The sequence below is a fragment of the Quercus robur genome, chromosome 2, assembly GCF_932294415.1.
Source record: "Quercus robur chromosome 2, dhQueRobu3.1, whole genome shotgun sequence".
Classification (NCBI taxonomy): Eukaryota; Viridiplantae; Streptophyta; class Magnoliopsida; order Fagales; family Fagaceae; genus Quercus; species Quercus robur.
In genome coordinates this window covers 814,028-831,181 of record NC_065535.1, presented here as the reverse complement: position 1 = coordinate 831,181, position 17,154 = coordinate 814,028, and the positions used below count along the sequence as shown (strand labels likewise).

The following is a 17,154-nucleotide window of genomic DNA, read 5'->3' as shown; positions in this document are numbered from 1 at the left end:
ATATATATATATATATATATATATATATATATATGTCATATTTAAATTTTTATACATAAATCGAGAAGTATATTTGGGAACCGATGAAATTAAGGTTAGAGACAACCAAAAAAGAAGGAAAAGGAAACGTACTGTTAACGTTCTATGAGTCAATACTCAATAGTCAATAGTCAATACTGAAAACGTGTAGTTCAAACTTCAATGAGATGAAAGCACACGTTATCCACCACTGCCTCACGACTCCATGTTCCTATTTCCTTTTCTTCTGTGATTAATGTCCCTTAGCTTAAATTCTTTAGATGCAGTTGAATCATGAATGACCCGGTAAACACACACGCAAGTTTTAGCCAAGTAAAAGGAGAAGAAAATGTCTTTGCACCATTCACCAAAAAAGGTCATTATTCATTAATACATGAAAACATTTTATGTACAACTTACAGAAGTGAACTGATCAATCGTCCTCATAGGAGAAAATGATAGAACCATATTAAGTTACTAACAAATAAAGGAATTAACTTATTCAGCCAAAAAAAAAAATAAATAAATAAATAAAGGAATTAACTTGGCTATGTTAAGTAAAAGAATAATAAATTTTGGTTGGCAGTTCAGCTTCTTTGCTAGATTCTTACTCAAAGAAATCTTATTGAAAGCACAAGTTGTGCCTAACCTGCCAGAGATCTTGATCCTTCAGACCCAAGTATCTTCTCCTATCCAAGGCCATTCACCAATTTGGTGAACGCCTGAGATTAATTAGCAGTGTTAACAAGTACCCTTGGCCTTGGGCTAGGGAAACCCATGTTTGACAGCCTAGGTGAGACCCGGATCTTTGGGCTAGGCCGTGGAGAAGGGATTGGAAGACGGCTTCCGGAGTTGCCAGGTGTTAACTTGGGTGATAGGTTGACTTTCTCAAGTGCTTGCGATTGTAGCTCAATTGGGTAGTGTCTTACACATCCAATACGAGGACCATGTGGGCTAGTCCACTTGCAAGACATAGGCTTACCCATATCATATAATGGTGCTTCTACATTCATTACATTGGAATCAATACTTCCTTGATGATCAGCTGTGATGGATATATTGTTTATAGGCTCATTGACTTCAGAAGTATTCATATTGGTGGACAGTGTAGTTGTTGAAGGAACATTGACCTCTTCTGGTTTAGATTCCTCTCCAATAATCTTAAAGGAGGTGCTATCATCATCTATTGCACACCTCTGCAGAAGAAATGGTTACTTATATTAGTTATTTCTACTGAAAGGAACCAATTTCATTCAATTAATGCCAAGTACACAACATTCTAATGTGACAAATTGTGATTGGAGCAAAATCACTTTCACATGGACCAACCATTGATACTACTTTTATTGCATCAATCACAACATGCCAAATCAGCACTTGTGAAAAAAGTCATGAAAAAATTTGCTCGTAATTGGCTAGATATACATGCATAAAGACTATGCACATACATATACCACATTTATAAAAGTTGAAAGATAAATGCCAACCAGGTATAAAGAGATCTTTAAGGCCAAAGATTTGATGGTAATTACCTTAACATTGGTGAGGTCTACTTGGTGCTCCTCGAGGAAACTAATGAATTCCCTGAAGTTATCTTCAGTTGGGAGATAGTGACCACTGTATGGCCATATAGCCTAAAGAAGACAAGCACACTTGGCTTAGAAATTGAACTGCAACATGATGAAAAATCAATAATTGTGTCTATGCTATGTTATAGATAGTACCTCAAGAACCCCATCATGGGCAACTAATCTCCCTGCTGCTGATGTAGCACCTCCCGATAGAAAGCTTGAGTGCTGAAAAACACCTTTCTTCTTCTGACCCACATACAAAGCCCTTGATGTGCTGAGCACAAAAATCCACTTAGAACCCTCAACTGTGTTAATAAGCATCCCTGTTTGCCTGTATAAAAGCTTTCCACTCTCTACAATTACTTCATATGCTTCCCTCTCTTTCTGTAATACCAAACGACAGAAAATGTAAAGTTATAACAGTGAAATATATGCACTTATCCACATTCATAAGAAGCCACTTAGTTATCTATCTAGGCACTTATCTAGGTTGCAAAGATGCTTATGGGAGTGTGTGCATGTAAATTCAACACAACAAATTTGATGAAGAAACAAGATTGGAGGGGGTCCATTTCACAGTTAAGATTTTATTTTTTGGATCTAATGTATAAAGAGCCATGTTACTTAAAATTTTAAATGATGTTGCAGTGGATACACTTAAATTTGTAATATTTAATCTAAACCATGAAATGAACACATTTAAAATGGAGAGGGGGTGTATTATTGGAATGCAGTAACAGATGGTATGATTAGTAATACTTACTGGTCCAAGATACGCGATGCATTGACGTTGTAGAACAGTCCTTAGGCACCTTTCAAGATTTAGGTCTTTACCATCACCAACATCCAACCTTCAGTTTCAGAGGAGGAGAAAAATAAAGTTAGAAATGAGTGATAAAGAAGGATAAGGCTAAATCGAAAGCAATTATACCAAGAAAGAAAAAGTTAATTTTCATGAGTACCAGTAGAAGAAAGGTTGGGTGCTCTTGCTATCAGACCAGACATCATAGTAGAAGTGTAAATTGTGTCCATAACGATGGCGTGGATCAATCTGAAAAAAAACAAAGATTAACAAAGCCCATTAGTCCAGTGATTCTACTTCCTTACCTATTAATTGGGGACTAACAACATGGAACCTATTAATATCCAAAAATATAAATCCATAGAAGATATGTACTTAGCTAGACCACTATTCAAAAGCCCAAAACTTGAGCTCAATTTGAAATTTCATCCAAAAAAAAATTCACCAATTCCTATATAGGAAGCATACATTGGCCAAGTTTGACTCTCTTTTTTAAGTCTTATTATGAGAAGTGACTAGGAATACATGTCCCCTAAATTCCTAATATCTAATACAGCAGTCGTTTTTGAAACCAACACTTGACCAAAATTAGATTGTTTTGAGGAAAATATTACTTTCTCCATTTTTAGATGGAAACGTAAAAAAAGCAGAAAGAACAAAACTGCATCAGAATTAGAAAGAAGCATGTCTGGTATAAGCATATGAACTTACAGCTTCAAGCCAGTGTTGTAGGGCTAATTTCTGAGCATTCTCATCTTTAGATAAACCCTTCCCAACCTACAAATACATAGAGTTAATGCTGTTAGTACAATGTTCCTCCAAAAACAAACTCTTTTCCTCCTCAATTCACAAAATATCAATTAAGTACCTTGGCAACCCTTGTCCTAGCTCGAGCCCAGCGTTGCAGAGCAGTTTCTGGTTTCTCAATGTTAAAGAATGACACAGAGCTTCGTTTAAGAGCTGCAAAGTCTAAGGCCTTCCACCTACAACAATTGAATTAATTTTAGAAACAAAGGTTGACAACTTTAACAACAACTACAAGTCTTAGTCCCAAAATTTTGGGGTTGGCTATGAATCCTCAACAAACTATTCATAAACAAAGGTTGAAATAACCTAAAAAATGAAAAGACAACAAGAAATGATATAGAAACAAACCAGAGTTCCTCAACCACAACTGCACAATCTGCAAGATTCCTTCTAGTCCTGTAACTCTTGTAAACTTTCTGAAGCCTAGTTGCAGCAGCATCAAGCTCACTAACTGGCCTTGGAGAAAACAATATCACTGGTTTAGGAAGCAAAAGTGTACAGGGCTTCTTTATCTGCATAATTTCATGACTCTTAGTCATTGAAGACTTTGAATTAGAACTATCTCTTTCAGGAATAGTATTTTTAGACGAATCTGATACTTCCAAATCTGCTTCCTTTGAATCTTGCCTTTTGAAGCTCATTAAACTTTCTATAATCATTTTCTCTGACCCATTAGACTTGTTAATGGTTTCTGAATATTCTTCTTCTTTCTTGTAGCTAAATGTTCTCACAATGACTGTCTCAATGGTGTCAGTTAAACCAAAAAACTTGTGGCAAAGGATTTCATTCCATGCAGAAAAGAGTAAGGAAAGAGAAAGACCCATTGATCACCAAACAGTAGAATCGTAACAAACTTCAATCTTTGAGTCAAGACTCAAGACTGATCAAACCTGTTCAATAAGAGTAAAGCACTAATCTTAGTAAGCTTTTACAAATAAAATCTAAAGGTGATAACATAATAATTATTTTTTTCTCTATTTATTCATTGAAAAGAAAGAAAGAAAATTTGTTTCATATGAAAATACCAAGTCTTCAACTTTGTAAAAACCACCTCCCCCTCTCACTCTAATTCAGAATTCAGTAGCAAAAACTAAAATTTGAATTTTGTATTTTAAGATATTAGAAAAAAACTGCTTTCCCTTCAGAAAATAAGTAAGCTCACATTGGTATTAAAAAAAAAGAAAAGCATATTGGCAAAGCAAAACTGTCCAGTTCATTTCATACAAGAATTATGCAGAACATATTGACAAGACAACAACAAACCATATCATGGAAACACTCAAACCAGTGACAAATCCTAAATGAAGTCTGGAATCCATGAAAAATAATGGGTCAACGCTCATAAGCACAAGAAGTAATGAGAAATGAAAGCAATTAAATCAAAAATGCCAAATTAGAACATACTATAATGGTACCGTACAACTGAAGAAGTCCAAAATCAAGCTCCCAGCCTGCAAAATGCAAATCCAAAACCAGGGCCTTCAGTAGCTTCCTTATCTCTCTCTCTCTCTCTCTCTCTCTCTCTCTCTCTCTCTCTCTATAAACCAAAGATTGTTTGTAGAGAGACTGAACTGAATATTGGAAATCTAAAGTGTCTAAAGACAACCAAACACACACATGTCAGACTAGTTCCTCACTTACATATACCAGTAGCAGTTGAAAATTCAAAATTGGCGTGTGAGAAAGTAAGTCAGTTTGTGGAAAAAGAGTGAATATGGCGGGTGAGACTGAACCTTCATGGAAGTTAATGAGAAAGAATGAAGAAACACCAATTAACTGAGCATGTTTTTAATACAGTAACAAAGAAAAATATAATTGTGGGGCGTGGGTAAACATTAAATTCAGCGGTTGGGCTGGTCATGGATTGGTGGGTCTGAAATATCTTATCAACCACAAGTCCAATAATTCCATGGATTAGCTCTCTTTTTGTTTTATACTTTCTTTATTTATATGAATAGTAGAAGTACCTCTATTATATATATATATATATATATATATATATATATATATATACAACCTCATTAATTCCAAACTTACTAAGAAATTCCCAGTAAAGTAGTAAACAATAATACCTGCAATGTTAGAAATACACATTTTTTTTTTTTGGGTCAACAAAGGATATATCATTAAACTTAGGAAATAATAAGTCTATTACAACGTAAACAAGCTTTATCAAAAGCTAAAATATTTTCCACCATAGGTGGCGGGTATAAAAAGATAACAAAAGAGTCTAAGCTACTAGCACCAAGCTTGGCCAACGCATCAGCACATTGGTTGGCCTCCCTATAGATGTGAACTATCTGCTTGTTGGAAATCTCTCTCACCAGGTTCTTACAATCAGTAAGCAACGGCTTCATTAACAAGTTGGCAGTATTATTGTTCATAAGCAAAACAACACTTAAGGCATCCAACTCAATGATGAGATTATTTATCCCCATCTCCTTAGCTATTAGAAGGCCATCTCTTAGGGCCCACAGCTCTGCCATACAACTGTTAGTGCACCCAAGAGGCCTTGCATAGCCTTTCAACCAATGCCCATCATGGTCCCTGATAACACTGCCTCCACCTGCACGTCCAGTATTACCAAAAGCAGACCTATCTGAATTAAGCTTCGCCCACCCCATTGGAGGCTTCTCCCAACCCACTGCAATAACAGATTTAGCTTTAGGCAGCTTAGCATGCAACCCAATAGAGAAAAATTCAACACTATCTTTAATGCTTTTCTTAAAGCATGACCGATCCACCTTCCCTGTCCTAAAAATAAAATTATTTCTATGCAACCATAAATTCCACACTCCCATGGGAAACAAAATCTTCCAAGGATTTACAACTGGCTTCAAGCCATTCACTAATTGGTAAGTTGAAGGTTTCCCTCATGCAATTCAAGAATTGAAGTTGTTGCCAAAAATCCCGAGCATACTCACAGCCCCTTAAAAGATGGTCAATTGTTTCAATGCTTTGATGACATAAACTGCATATGGGATCAAGACTTAAACCCCTTGAATCCAAAACTTCCCTAGTAGGCACACTGTTATGAAGACAAAGCCAAAGGAAAAATTGAATCTTAGGAAATGCTTCAACCTTCCACACCCAAGCCACCAAAACAGTATCAAGGTTCAAAGGATTTAAACCCCTTGCCAATAGATAAGCAGATTTCAAGGAGAAGAATCCATTCTTGGAGAATGCCCATTGGAGAGAATCCTTTGCCTCCTGATTACAAGACAATGGAGTTGCTTTAATGGCATTGAGGATATGATCAGGCAATTCAAAGGATAGGCAGTGAGATTGCCATTCATAATTATGATCAAAACATTGCTTCACAGTAATAAAATCTTCATCACGGTTCAAAGGCCCTTCAATAAGAGATCTCAAAGCGCCCATTGGAAGCCAAAAATCAGTCCAAACCTTCACCGTCTCTCCATTCTTCACAGACCATTTTAGCCCCTTAACATAAACTGGGCCACCCTTCTTACAAGCCGCCCAACAACTAGAGCAAGGGAGCTTTTTTCCTTCTTCAATCATTCTACTGGGGGAAAGGTATTTGGCTACAATCATTTTTGCCCAAGGAGCCTCCTTTTCATAGGCTAGCCTCCAACAAAGCTTAGCTAACAAAGCAATATTTCTGTCCTTCATCTTATGCAACCCCAAACCACCAAGCTCTTTAGGAAGTGTCACCTTGTCCCATCCAACCAAATGCAACCTCCTTTTTTCTTCAGTTGAACCCCATAAAAAATACCTTATTAGCTTATCAACTTGATCACAAACCTTAGCAGGAAGAGATTGGCATTGCATATAATACTCTGCTACAGGAGCCGCAGTTGCTTTAACAAGCACCAATCTACCAACATTCGACAGTAATTTTGATCTCCAACCAGCCTGCTTACTTTGTATTTTATTAACCACAAAGTTATACACATTACCCACTCTACCTTGGTGAATGATGGGAAAACCAAGGTATTTACCTAAGTTGGTAGTTTTAGCAATCCCCAGCCTTCTACAAATGCCTCTCCTCCTCCTGCAAGATACATTAGGAGAAAACAGAATCTTCGATTTGGTAAGATTAACTTTCTGTCCAGCAAGGTTGCAGAAATTATCCAACACTTCAATAATAGCTTCACAATTTTTTCTGTCTGCCTTTGCAAAAAGCATCAAGTCGTTAGCAAAAAAAAAAAATAGGAAAAGCTTGGCCCACTTCTAGATGCCTTAACCTTATCCCATCTCCTATCCTCACACATACTAGTGATTTGGGCTCCAAGGAATTCCATGCACAGTAGAAATAAATAGGGAGACATAGGGTCCCCCTGCCTTATTCCTCTCGAGGGTTGAAAAGAATCCAGCTTACTTCCATTGAACAATAGAGCTGTGGTAGTAGTAGTAGACACGCAGCTCATGATCAACTTTATCATACTCTCCAGAAACCCAAAATGCTGAAGCACCATTTTGATAAATGACCACTCTAAGCGATCGTATGCCTTTTCAAGGTCAATTTTTATAACCATAAACCCCATCCTCCCCTTCCTTTTCCTAAGGGAGTAAATTAATTCTTGGGCAATTATGACATTATCTGTGCCCCTTCTCCCTTCAAGGAAAGTTGTCTGCATTGGGGAAATTAAAGATGGCAACAAAGGGCATAGCCTCAAAACAATAATTTTTGAAATAATCTTGTAGATCGTGTTGCATAAACTTATGGGTCTATACTGACTGACAGTTTCAGGACCGGGCTGCTTAGGGATTAGGGCAACAAGGGTTTGATTAAGAAACTTAAGAACCTTTTGCCTTAGAAACACCTCCTTGATCTCCCTCTTCACCGAATCACCCACCACTAGCCAAAATCTTTGGAAAAATCCAACATGGAGCCCATCAACACTTGGAGCTTTGTAAGGCTTCATTGATTTGAGAGCATTCCAAATTTCCCCATCCGATGGAATATTGGTCATGCTACCAGCTTCCTCTTGACTAAGCTTAGCACACCAATTTGATCTCCATTGAGGGGTAACAGGACAAAAAACTTGCTCTGACTTATACAGCTTCTTGAAGCTTGAGTTAAAAATCTCTTTAACTTCCTCTAAACTGTGGCACCATTCGCCCTCATTATTTTGAACACAAGTGATTCTATTCTTACTTCTCCTATTGAGCGCAGAGATATGAAAATAAGATGTGTTTCTCTCCCCTGAAATAATCCAATTAGTTCTGGATTTCATAGCCCACAACTCTTCTTCAATTTGGAGGATTAAATTATACTCCTCAATCAGCTGCTTTTGGAGATTGATCAAAAAACTATTTGGGCAGACAGCTAAAGCTCTTTGCGCACCCAGCAGCCTAGCCAAATTCTTCTTCTTTCTTAAGAAAACATTTCCAAAGACTTCTTTGTTCCATCTTTGAGCTTTGGTCTTGAAGTTAGAAATTGCCTCAGCTAGATTGCCCTCCCTACTAGCCCAAGCATCCCTCACAACAACCGGAAATTCACTATAACTCAGCCAAATAGTCTGAAATCTAAATGGCCTGTCAGCATTAGAAATCTAAAGTATACAAGTTCAATAATAGGGGGCAGTGATCTGAATTAATTCTAGCTAAATGGGTTACATTAGCTTCCGGATAAAAATCTTTCCAACTCGGATTAACCCAGCATCTGTCTAATCTACACTTGATTAAATTACCCAACTCCCTCTTGTTTGTCCAAGTATACTTTGGACCTGAAAACCCAAGATCCATCATACTGTAATCATCCATACATTCCTTAATAGCTCTAACCCTTCTTTGGAAAATAGGATTCCCCCCATACTTCTCATCAGCAGATAGAACTTCATTAAAATCACCCATGAGGGCCTAAGGCAGATCATGCATATTAGCTAGCATCCTAAGATTGTTCCACAACATGCACCCTTCCTCAAATCTAGGACTTGCATAAATAGCACTAATTAACCAGCTAAAAGTTTGAGATCTTACCCGAATCAATGCATGAATCTCCTGTTCAGTAGCTGCCAGGACATCAACTTGAACCAAATCTGATCGCCAGAGCATCCAGATTCCTCCTGCAAACCCAATTGTATCCGCCACCGCATACCCATCAAAAGGGAGAGTCTCAATAATTTCATCAGCCCTTGCACCACTCATCCTAGTTTCTGTGATCACCATGAGAATCGGTGAATGCCAATCCACCAAATCCATAACCGTCTTTCTGAATTGGGCTTTCATAGCACCCCTGCAGTTCCAAATCAGAATATTCATAATTTTATATGTAGAGGAAGCATCGAAAAAAGACAAAGAAGAAGAATCTTCAGTGTCTCTCAACCTCAATACCTCCAACAACTCCTTCCTCGACTCCCATATCACCCGGAATAAAGTCATCGAATGCTTGATTATCCCCAACTCTTCCTGAGTTGCCTTGATTAGGATCGTGCCATTCATCTCTGGCTCGACAAATTGAATCATTTTCACCCCGTGCAGATTGCCCATCAACGAGCATTCCACTAGGTTGGTTTGCAATATCTTCCTTACTGTGATCCTTGGCTTCGTCCACCCCGCTTCTGCCTCTGATATAAATTTTTCCGAGTTTTGCATGACGGATCCTGTGGCTAATGGCCTTGAGTTTGTCATCGGAGGCACCAGAATTGGAGGTCGGTCCTTCAAGAACCTCCACCATGGGTTCGAAGTCATGATCCATGCTTCATCTTTCATCGGCAGATAGCCCAGCTGTTTGCTTCTCTCCGTTAACGGGAACAGGTTCTTCCACGCCACCATCAGAACGGTCTCGAACCAGCCCCACACTTCTGTTGGATCTTGCTTTATCCAACGTATTGTCTCTTCGCCCACCGGAATAACTTTTCCTTTGTAATAAATCGCCCACTTCTCTTTGACTTCCATTGTTGCAGCTAGAATGCTCAGATATAAAGCTCTCTTTCTCCGTTGAGATGGGTTTCTCTTTTGGGTGAACTTTTGGATTAAAAGAGCTTGAAAGACAAAATGGGCCTTGCTCTGTTTCAGACCCAAATACAAATAACCCACCCTTGTTGCTCGGGCCCACCCCATTAGACTGCAAGCCAACTAAATTAGTTGCTTTTTGGTTCATTTTTGCGCGCACGCCCTTGTCCTTAGCACCCGTGCCAAGTTTTGGTTTGTTGAGAATGGACATTGCCATTACGTTGGTCTCCCTCTGTGACACGACAGTTTGTGTGTGCAGAGCTTTTCTTTTACCACTCTTACTATTTTGCCCCGCCACACTAGGCTTAGCTGTGGTAGCTAAGGACGTTTGCATCAGCTGTTCCTTAGCCATTTGATTCATCACTAGAGAGCGCTGAACTGATTTTGCTTTACTGTTCACTTTTTTCCTGCTAACAACCATCCACTCACCATAATCTTCTTGAGGTTTTTCTTTTTCCTTCAAACCGCCTTCCCTTTGGGTACTTTGCGTCTCAGTGTGCCCTTCATTCCACTCCATACTCTGCTCCTTAGGTTGCTCTCTAACTGTGAACGGGCATGCTTCTATTTTTTGTCCGATCCTACCACACAAAACGCAGAGGGCATTGATACCTTCATAAAGCACACACTATTCAAGCTTACCAAGATAAATTTTCCTTACCAATGGCTTATCCAGGTTTACTTGAATACATAACCTAGCAAACCTTCCCCGTTCCTTATTAGCTGTGTGGTAATCGATCCTTAGAACTGGGCCAATGGCTCTCCTAATTTTTTAAAGAGCATTAGGTTCATAAAACTCCATGGGTAACTCTGGTAATCTTATCCAAACTGCTACCGATGAGAGGGTTGTTGTGGAAGCCTTGAACTCTGGCTCCCATTGTCTGATAGTAAGAAAATGCTGGCCAATGAACTAAGGACCACCCGTAAGGATAAAGTCCACGTCTTCCACTAATTCAAATTTCACAAGATAATAATCATAACCCAAGTCTATGCAATCCATGCCACCACACGGATTCCACATTTTTCGCACCCTCTCGACAACGAAGGAAAAAGCCATTCTCTTCCCAAAAGTTTTGATGATAAGAGCTTTTTGCCATGGAGCTCTCATACGTACCTTCTCTTCCTTGGAAAAACCAATTCTAATGTTGCCATCCTGTTCGTTTTCCTCTTCATTATCAGATTCTAAGTCCTCTTGCATTGAGCAATCAAAGCCAAATGCTTGTGCAAAAGCTCCAGGAATCGGCCCCACCAACTTATCCTTATAGCTCTCCACTTTGTTTCCCTTTCCATTCACATTCGTTTCATGGAAACGATGACTATCTTTGAACTTCTTGGTACTACGAGCAAGGGTATCCTCTTCCTCATCTGAACGGTTCAGTCTTTCTCTCTCCATTTTTTTTAACTCTCAAAATTAGAAATACACACTTACCATTGTTCATTGTGAATCTTGTGATTCACTTGATATCACTTTCTTTCACTTGAGCCAATTATTAACTTTTTTTTTTTAATGAATAATTACGAACATTATTTTTATTGTGCACAAATCACATTATATCATTGTAAAAATATTTTTTTTTTAAAAATTATTATTATTGTGTGATATGAGTAGACTTATTTGTTTCTTTTTATACTCAGTAGTTAATAAAAAAAGGGATTAAAGTAAATAAAATTTTAGTTAAGTTATAAGTTACAATTAAAAGTCAAAGATCAAATTCTTGGAAATTATGATTACCAAAAAAAATTCTTGGAAATTAGGACTATGGTATGTACGATGTAAAGTGATTGTTTTTATTCAGAAGTCTTTGAATACGTGTACATATCCTGGTAGTGACCTCAAAGATTGACATTGACTTTCAACTAGATACTACTACTAGTGGATAGACTCGAGTTAAATAAGACCCCTTATTGATAGCAAAGTGGATTACACACATATGTTCCTTTCGAGGAACAGGGATATATATAATTATATATGTGTAGTGTCTATTTGGGAAATGCCAAAAGATTTTTTTTTTAATAAATATTTTAAACAAAACAAAACTAGTACTTTTGATTAAATTTTATTTTAAATAAATTAAATTTTAGTTTTTTCTCACACATTTAGTATAATAACTACTAAAAATATATCTTTTAATAAATATAGACAAATAAACAATCCAAAATATTCAAAAAAATAAAAATAAAAAACTAAAATAAATTCAAAAACCTATCTCATTATTTAACATAACATTTGAGCACTTGGGAATTAGGATTAGCTTCAGCAGGAAAACGTTTATAGATGTCATTTATTTAGTAAAAAATGGAAATTAAGGTAGGCTTAATTATTAAATTAGTCAATTTAATTTAGTTACAATAATATAGTTGTTGTTGTTGATGATATAAATAGTTATATTTTTAGTTAAAATTATATGAATTTGACCAATATAAGATCGGGGACTGTAATTCTATAAGTTAAAACATGAAAATTGAATTTCTTAATTAACTTAAAGAATATAATCTTAATTAATTAATCATTAGGATTATCTTAAAAATTAAAAAAAAAAATCTAAATATACAAATACAACCTGGTGACAAGTTCAAACTCGGAAATAAAATTAAAAGAATCTAACAATATATTAAAACTGAGTAACCAGCCGCCAAGTCAGCAAAGAATGATTGTGATAGCCCATTTGCATGGACAGCCTTACTGTGATTATATAGCACAGTACTCTCCAAAGTTCAAACCAATCTTTGATTAGCAAATGTTCGTTTGGAGTCAACAAGCAGTTTGCATTTACAAGTTAAAATGGTAGCTGAAGGTATTAACTTCTCTCAGTTCTAAAGTAGACCCATTTACATTATTACGTTATAAATATTTGTGGTCCATAACCATAAGGCATGCAAGTTGGCAACTTGGCATAAAAAAGTCCGTGTTGAATATGAGTGCATGCCAAAATAAAAAGACCCTTTCCTGCATATATAATACAATGGTACTCTTTGTAGCCTTTTGTGACAATGATCTGATCATACCGTGTGAAGTTGTTCATCTCATAAGGCCTTTCGCCATCTCTCGCATTCGCAATGACGCTTTCAGCTAATACATATGAGAGTTGAGACCCATAAGCCAGGGTGTCTACAGTCAACCACTTCCTGTGCTATGGTAGTATGAAGACATGTGAGAGTTGAGAACCATAACTCCATAAGCCAGGGTGTCCACAATCAACCACTATCCGTGCTATGATAGTATTAGTAGTAAACCCACACGATATGTGGAAAAATATAATATAATTATTTTATAAGAATATAATATAAAATTTGTAAGTTAAATAGCGTATGTAATATATTTTCTATTTTTATAAGTTTTATATAATGGAACATATAATATATTTTGCATTCAACAACAATACATACACACATATATATATATATATATATAATAAAATTTAATAAAAAGATTTAAATGGATCAATTTAAGGCTCAATTAATCCAAATGGATTAAAGTGGACCAAATTGGACTGAAGTGGACAGAATGAGACTGAATGCACCGACCAGGACCAAAGTGGACCGAATTTTACTGAAGTGGATGGAATCAACTGAATTGGATGGAATGGGACCGAAATGGACCAAATGAACTGAAGTGGACCGAACTATATTGAATGGATCAAAATGTTATGTTAATGTGGCTTAATAGGAGTGTAACAACAAAAAATGCTATGTTTCAACTTATAAATATTATATAGATATAGATATTAATATAGATTTCAGAGACCATTAACTTCTTAAGTTGCCACTTTTGAATAACACAAATGCATCACCTTCTAATATAGATTTTAAGAAAAAGACATTTCACCCTTCAAAAAAAAGAAAAAGACATTTCTACTTCACGGCTCATACCTTCTCAGAGTCTACCCAATTGTCCAATCATAGTTCACGTTCTTAAACTTAGTAAAAGGATAACTAGATTTTAAGAAAAAAACATTTCTACTTCACGACTCATACCTCCTCAAAGTCTACCCAATTGTCCAATCATAGATCACATTCTTAAATTAGTAAAAGGATAACCAGATTTTAAGAAAAAAACATTTTTACTTCACAACTCATACCTCCTCAGAGTCTACCCAATTGTCCAATCATAGTTCACATTCTTAAACTTAGTAAAAGGATAACTAGATTTTAAGAAAAAAACATTTCTAGTTCATGTCTCATACCTCCTCAGAGTCTACCCAATTGTCCAATCATAGATTACATTCTTAAATTCAGTAAAAGGCTAACCATGCACAAGTATATATTTTAAGCCACCAAATCAATGTTTATGTGTTGAGTGTATCGCAAGTGTATTATCTTGTGGCGCAGAGGAAAAATGTCTTGTCATTAAATTTGAGAATCAATCTGTGAAACGATGGGTCAGATGTATCAATTTTAAGAATATACAAGTCATAGAATATATATATATATACCCTCTGATCACATCATCAAATTTAATTAAAGTTTACCAAACTGACTAACGTATCTAAAAGCTAAAGGGAGCTAAACACTGAAGTGTCACAAACCAAACCAAAAAGCATCTATGTATCTAAGAGCAAAATGTCATAATTGAAACTATCCAAATAACAAATTATGAGACGGCAAATCTTCAAAATTGCTGGTGTCGCAAATATAACAGGTTGCCTTTGAGCTAGTCACAATCAATCCCAAGTTGTTTCACAGTTTCCCAATTCATCGTATCAATATTAAATATCAAAGTTTGTGTATCCTATTAGCGGAATATGATTTTGAATTCTCTCTATATTCATCTTGTGGCAATGGTTTTAACCCAAAAAATTACTTACAAAAAATAAGGTTTAAACCAAACAACATTAATTCAATAACAATTGGGAAAAAATCAAATCACTTTTTCCTGCCATATGATTAAACGACTTTAAATAGGACAAATTTTTACATATAAAATTATTTTTCTCCCCAATAAAACAAGCACACTGTCTTGAATATAAATAGAATCTCAACAGACTTAAGACCAAGTTTACAACTTGGACCCACTTTAGTTCACCATATCTTACTAATCATTGACTAAGACAATCATAGAGTATTATTTTGAGGACACCTTTGTTGATTACTTGCATCTATAGATCGTGCATCATTCTGCATTGCACAGCCAATGTAACCAAGTTGCATTTATGGTCTTATTCCAAAGGAATTAGGCAGCATATATTGATTGAGTCTTCTGTCGAGGTGGGATGCGGAGCCAAAACTTCATCATGTCGTACGCAGTGAAACCAATGGCCACAGAAGGAACAATCTAAGGACATAGTATAATCATTGTTAGCAAGACACTTGTGCTTCAAGAGACCAATCACACAAACAAGGTCACCCTTAATAACTTTGTATTCTCTTCTTAACAGCTTAAGTGGTCCATGTACTTGTACTTCACACCTTAAAAAGATTGGTCTAAGCAATCAGTGTCTAAAATTCTTCTTTGAAGCATCAATGATAGATACATCATAGACAGACAAACCTACTTCATTGAACTATAAGAAAAAGAACAACTCTCTGCACATGCATGTTTTTTGGTAAGAAATATATTTAGTGAGAGCATAACACCACATTGTTGCAGTGATTCAAGAACATCAATTAATATATGCTAATGCACATTCTGGCCAACATGAAATCCTAGAAAGCTAACCACAGAAAAGTGCAGCAATTACAGAAGAATTTAACTAGAAGACAATATCTTGAAAAGCATCAATCTGAAATCCAGACAGAGCATGTATAAAGTAACTATCAACAATTACCTTTATATAGTTAATGCTTAGACCTGCAAACAACTGTCTCCATCCTTGATTATGAACAATAGTAGTAAGACCTTCCCATGTGTTTCTATATCTGGCACTTCCTTGGAATGAAGGTTGCAAATTTTCAACCTGCAATTGCACCCCACAAGTAATGTAAAGCATCAGATCCATGTAATTCATGTTAAAGTATCAACTTGATTTGGCAATTACAATGGCATCAATGTTTCAAGAATGTCAAGCCAATGGATTGCAAAAGCTTTGTGCAAGTTATTTCTTGGCTTGTTGCGTTTGAGCTCAAGCCAACCCTTGGTAAGTAAACTTGAGATGCATTATTAATTTTAAATATCCCCATCTACAGCCTGAGGTCAATATAGCAACTACATTGTATCTTGTTCAGTAATTAGTTTTAATCCTTACAATTTTAAAAAAGTTCAAATCTGGCGGTCCAATTTCTTCATGTATCAGGAATAATTTCATAATTTTGATAGCTATTGCATGTAGTTGACCTCTGGAATTTTCAGTAAATCTCTATCATTGGTTCACCACCCGTAAAATGATTTGTAAAACCTGTACCAAACTGATTAGTTTACAGCATGAGTCAAAACATTCAATTAATGGATCAAATCTAGGCGTCTACCCCAGCTTTGATATGTTGCTTACAATCAAATTTATATATAGCTAATATCAATGAGTAAAACCAAACCGAGGGAGATAGTATACGTATACAATTATTAATCAAACAGCAACCCTGACCAGTTCACCATGTGGCTTGCTGTAAAAAAAAAAAACGTCCTCGGACAGAAACCCTCAAAATTTTCACCGGCATTTAGCTACCATGAGCTCAGAACATGGTTCATAGAGATATTAATAGCTATATTACCCTCATGGCTTCCTCTTGCATCAACTTTTGCTTGCCCCAGAAAAAACTTCTGGTGTTTAGTCAGTTAAAGAAAAAGCAGCTCCCTTGCTACCAACAGTGTAAAAGGAATGTAATAGACAATACCTGCTTCAGAGCAAGGTAATAGGCCTACGGTCTTTATTGCTCTTTAATTAATTTATATTTTTACATGCCATTGAAGCTATAATCTTTGTTGTTTCCATCTATTTTATTGCATTACTAAAATATTTTTGCTTTTCTTCTGCAAAGTCAATCATAAAGAGGAGAAAGACAAGCAAAAGATGAAGGTTATAGTGATAGTTGTGGTTGCAATTGCGGTCGTTTTTGGCGTGCTCTTGATTCCCCACTGCATTAGCAAAAGGACAAACTTCAGAG

The 17,154-nt window shown here is 36.3% G+C and overlaps 3 protein-coding genes across 6 annotated transcripts in view; all 3 read right to left on the bottom strand.

Annotated features, from left to right (window-relative positions):
* Positions 1 to 381: 381 nt before the first annotated feature.
* On the bottom strand, positions 382 to 4,979 carry LOC126708043 (IQ domain-containing protein IQM1). Of its 3 annotated transcripts, none has more exons than XM_050407868.1 (9): positions 4,603 to 4,979; positions 3,547 to 4,088; positions 3,260 to 3,374; positions 3,103 to 3,168; positions 2,552 to 2,640; positions 2,353 to 2,440; positions 1,743 to 1,973; positions 1,551 to 1,652; positions 382 to 1,214 (listed from the first exon to the last, which is right to left on the bottom strand). In XM_050407868.1, the coding sequence occupies exons 2-9, from the start codon at positions 4,020 to 4,022 to the stop codon at positions 747 to 749; spliced, it is 1,635 nt and encodes a 544-aa protein (XP_050263825.1). In that variant the 5' UTR covers positions 4,023 to 4,088; positions 4,603 to 4,979; the 3' UTR covers positions 382 to 746. The 3 variants fall into 3 exon arrangements, with proteins under 3 accessions (XP_050263825.1, XP_050263831.1, XP_050263828.1); XM_050407874.1 differs by having other exon boundaries at positions 4,614 to 4,979; XM_050407871.1 differs by having other exon boundaries at positions 4,619 to 4,979.
* Positions 4,980 to 5,330: 351 nt separating this feature from the next.
* LOC126716155 (uncharacterized) lies at positions 5,331 to 9,312 on the bottom strand. Its single transcript, XM_050417186.1, has 5 exons — positions 9,145 to 9,312; positions 8,885 to 9,024; positions 7,541 to 8,700; positions 6,027 to 7,328; positions 5,331 to 5,947 (listed from the first exon to the last, which is right to left on the bottom strand). Exons 1-5 carry the CDS (start codon positions 9,310 to 9,312, stop codon positions 5,331 to 5,333), a joined length of 3,387 nt encoding a protein of 1,128 aa, XP_050273143.1.
* A 5,620-nt stretch (positions 9,313 to 14,932) lies between these two features.
* LOC126708058 (mitochondrial carrier protein CoAc1) overlaps positions 14,933 to 17,154 on the bottom strand; it is a 53,396-nt gene continuing 51,174 nt past the window's right edge. Inside the window, exons 6-7 of one of the 2 annotated variants that reach the window (XM_050407891.1) lie at positions 15,882 to 16,010; positions 14,933 to 15,388 (exon numbers count right to left, since the gene is read on the bottom strand). In XM_050407891.1, the coding sequence (XP_050263848.1) occupies positions 15,287 to 15,388; positions 15,882 to 16,010 (231 nt within the window). In that variant the 3' untranslated portion in view covers positions 14,933 to 15,286. The remainder of the gene's footprint in view (positions 15,389 to 15,881; positions 16,011 to 17,154) is intronic. The other variant, XM_050407884.1, reaches the window with a different exon arrangement.

Coding starts and splice junctions, on each gene's coding strand:
- LOC126708043 (XM_050407868.1), bottom strand. CDS start 4,022: ATGGGTCTTTCTCTTTCCTTACTCTTTTCTGCATGGAATGAAATCCTT. Junction 2,441..2,551: donor ACCCAACCTTTCTTCTACTG/GTACTCATGAAA, acceptor CTGAAACTGAAG/GTTGGATGTTGGTGATGGTA. Junction 1,653..1,742: donor CCCATGATGGGGTTCTTGAG/GTACTATCTATA, acceptor TGTCTTCTTTAG/GCTATATGGCCATACAGTGG.
- LOC126716155 (XM_050417186.1), bottom strand. CDS start 9,312: ATGAGTGGTGCAAGGGCTGATGAAATTATTGAGACTCTCCCTTTTGAT. Junction 9,025..9,144: donor AGATTCATGCATTGATTCGG/GTAAGATCTCAA, acceptor GATCTGCCTTAG/GCCCTCATGGGTGATTTTAA. Junction 5,948..6,026: donor TGAATGGCTTGAAGCCAGTT/GTAAATCCTTGG, acceptor TTTTTAGGACAG/GGAAGGTGGATCGGTCATGC.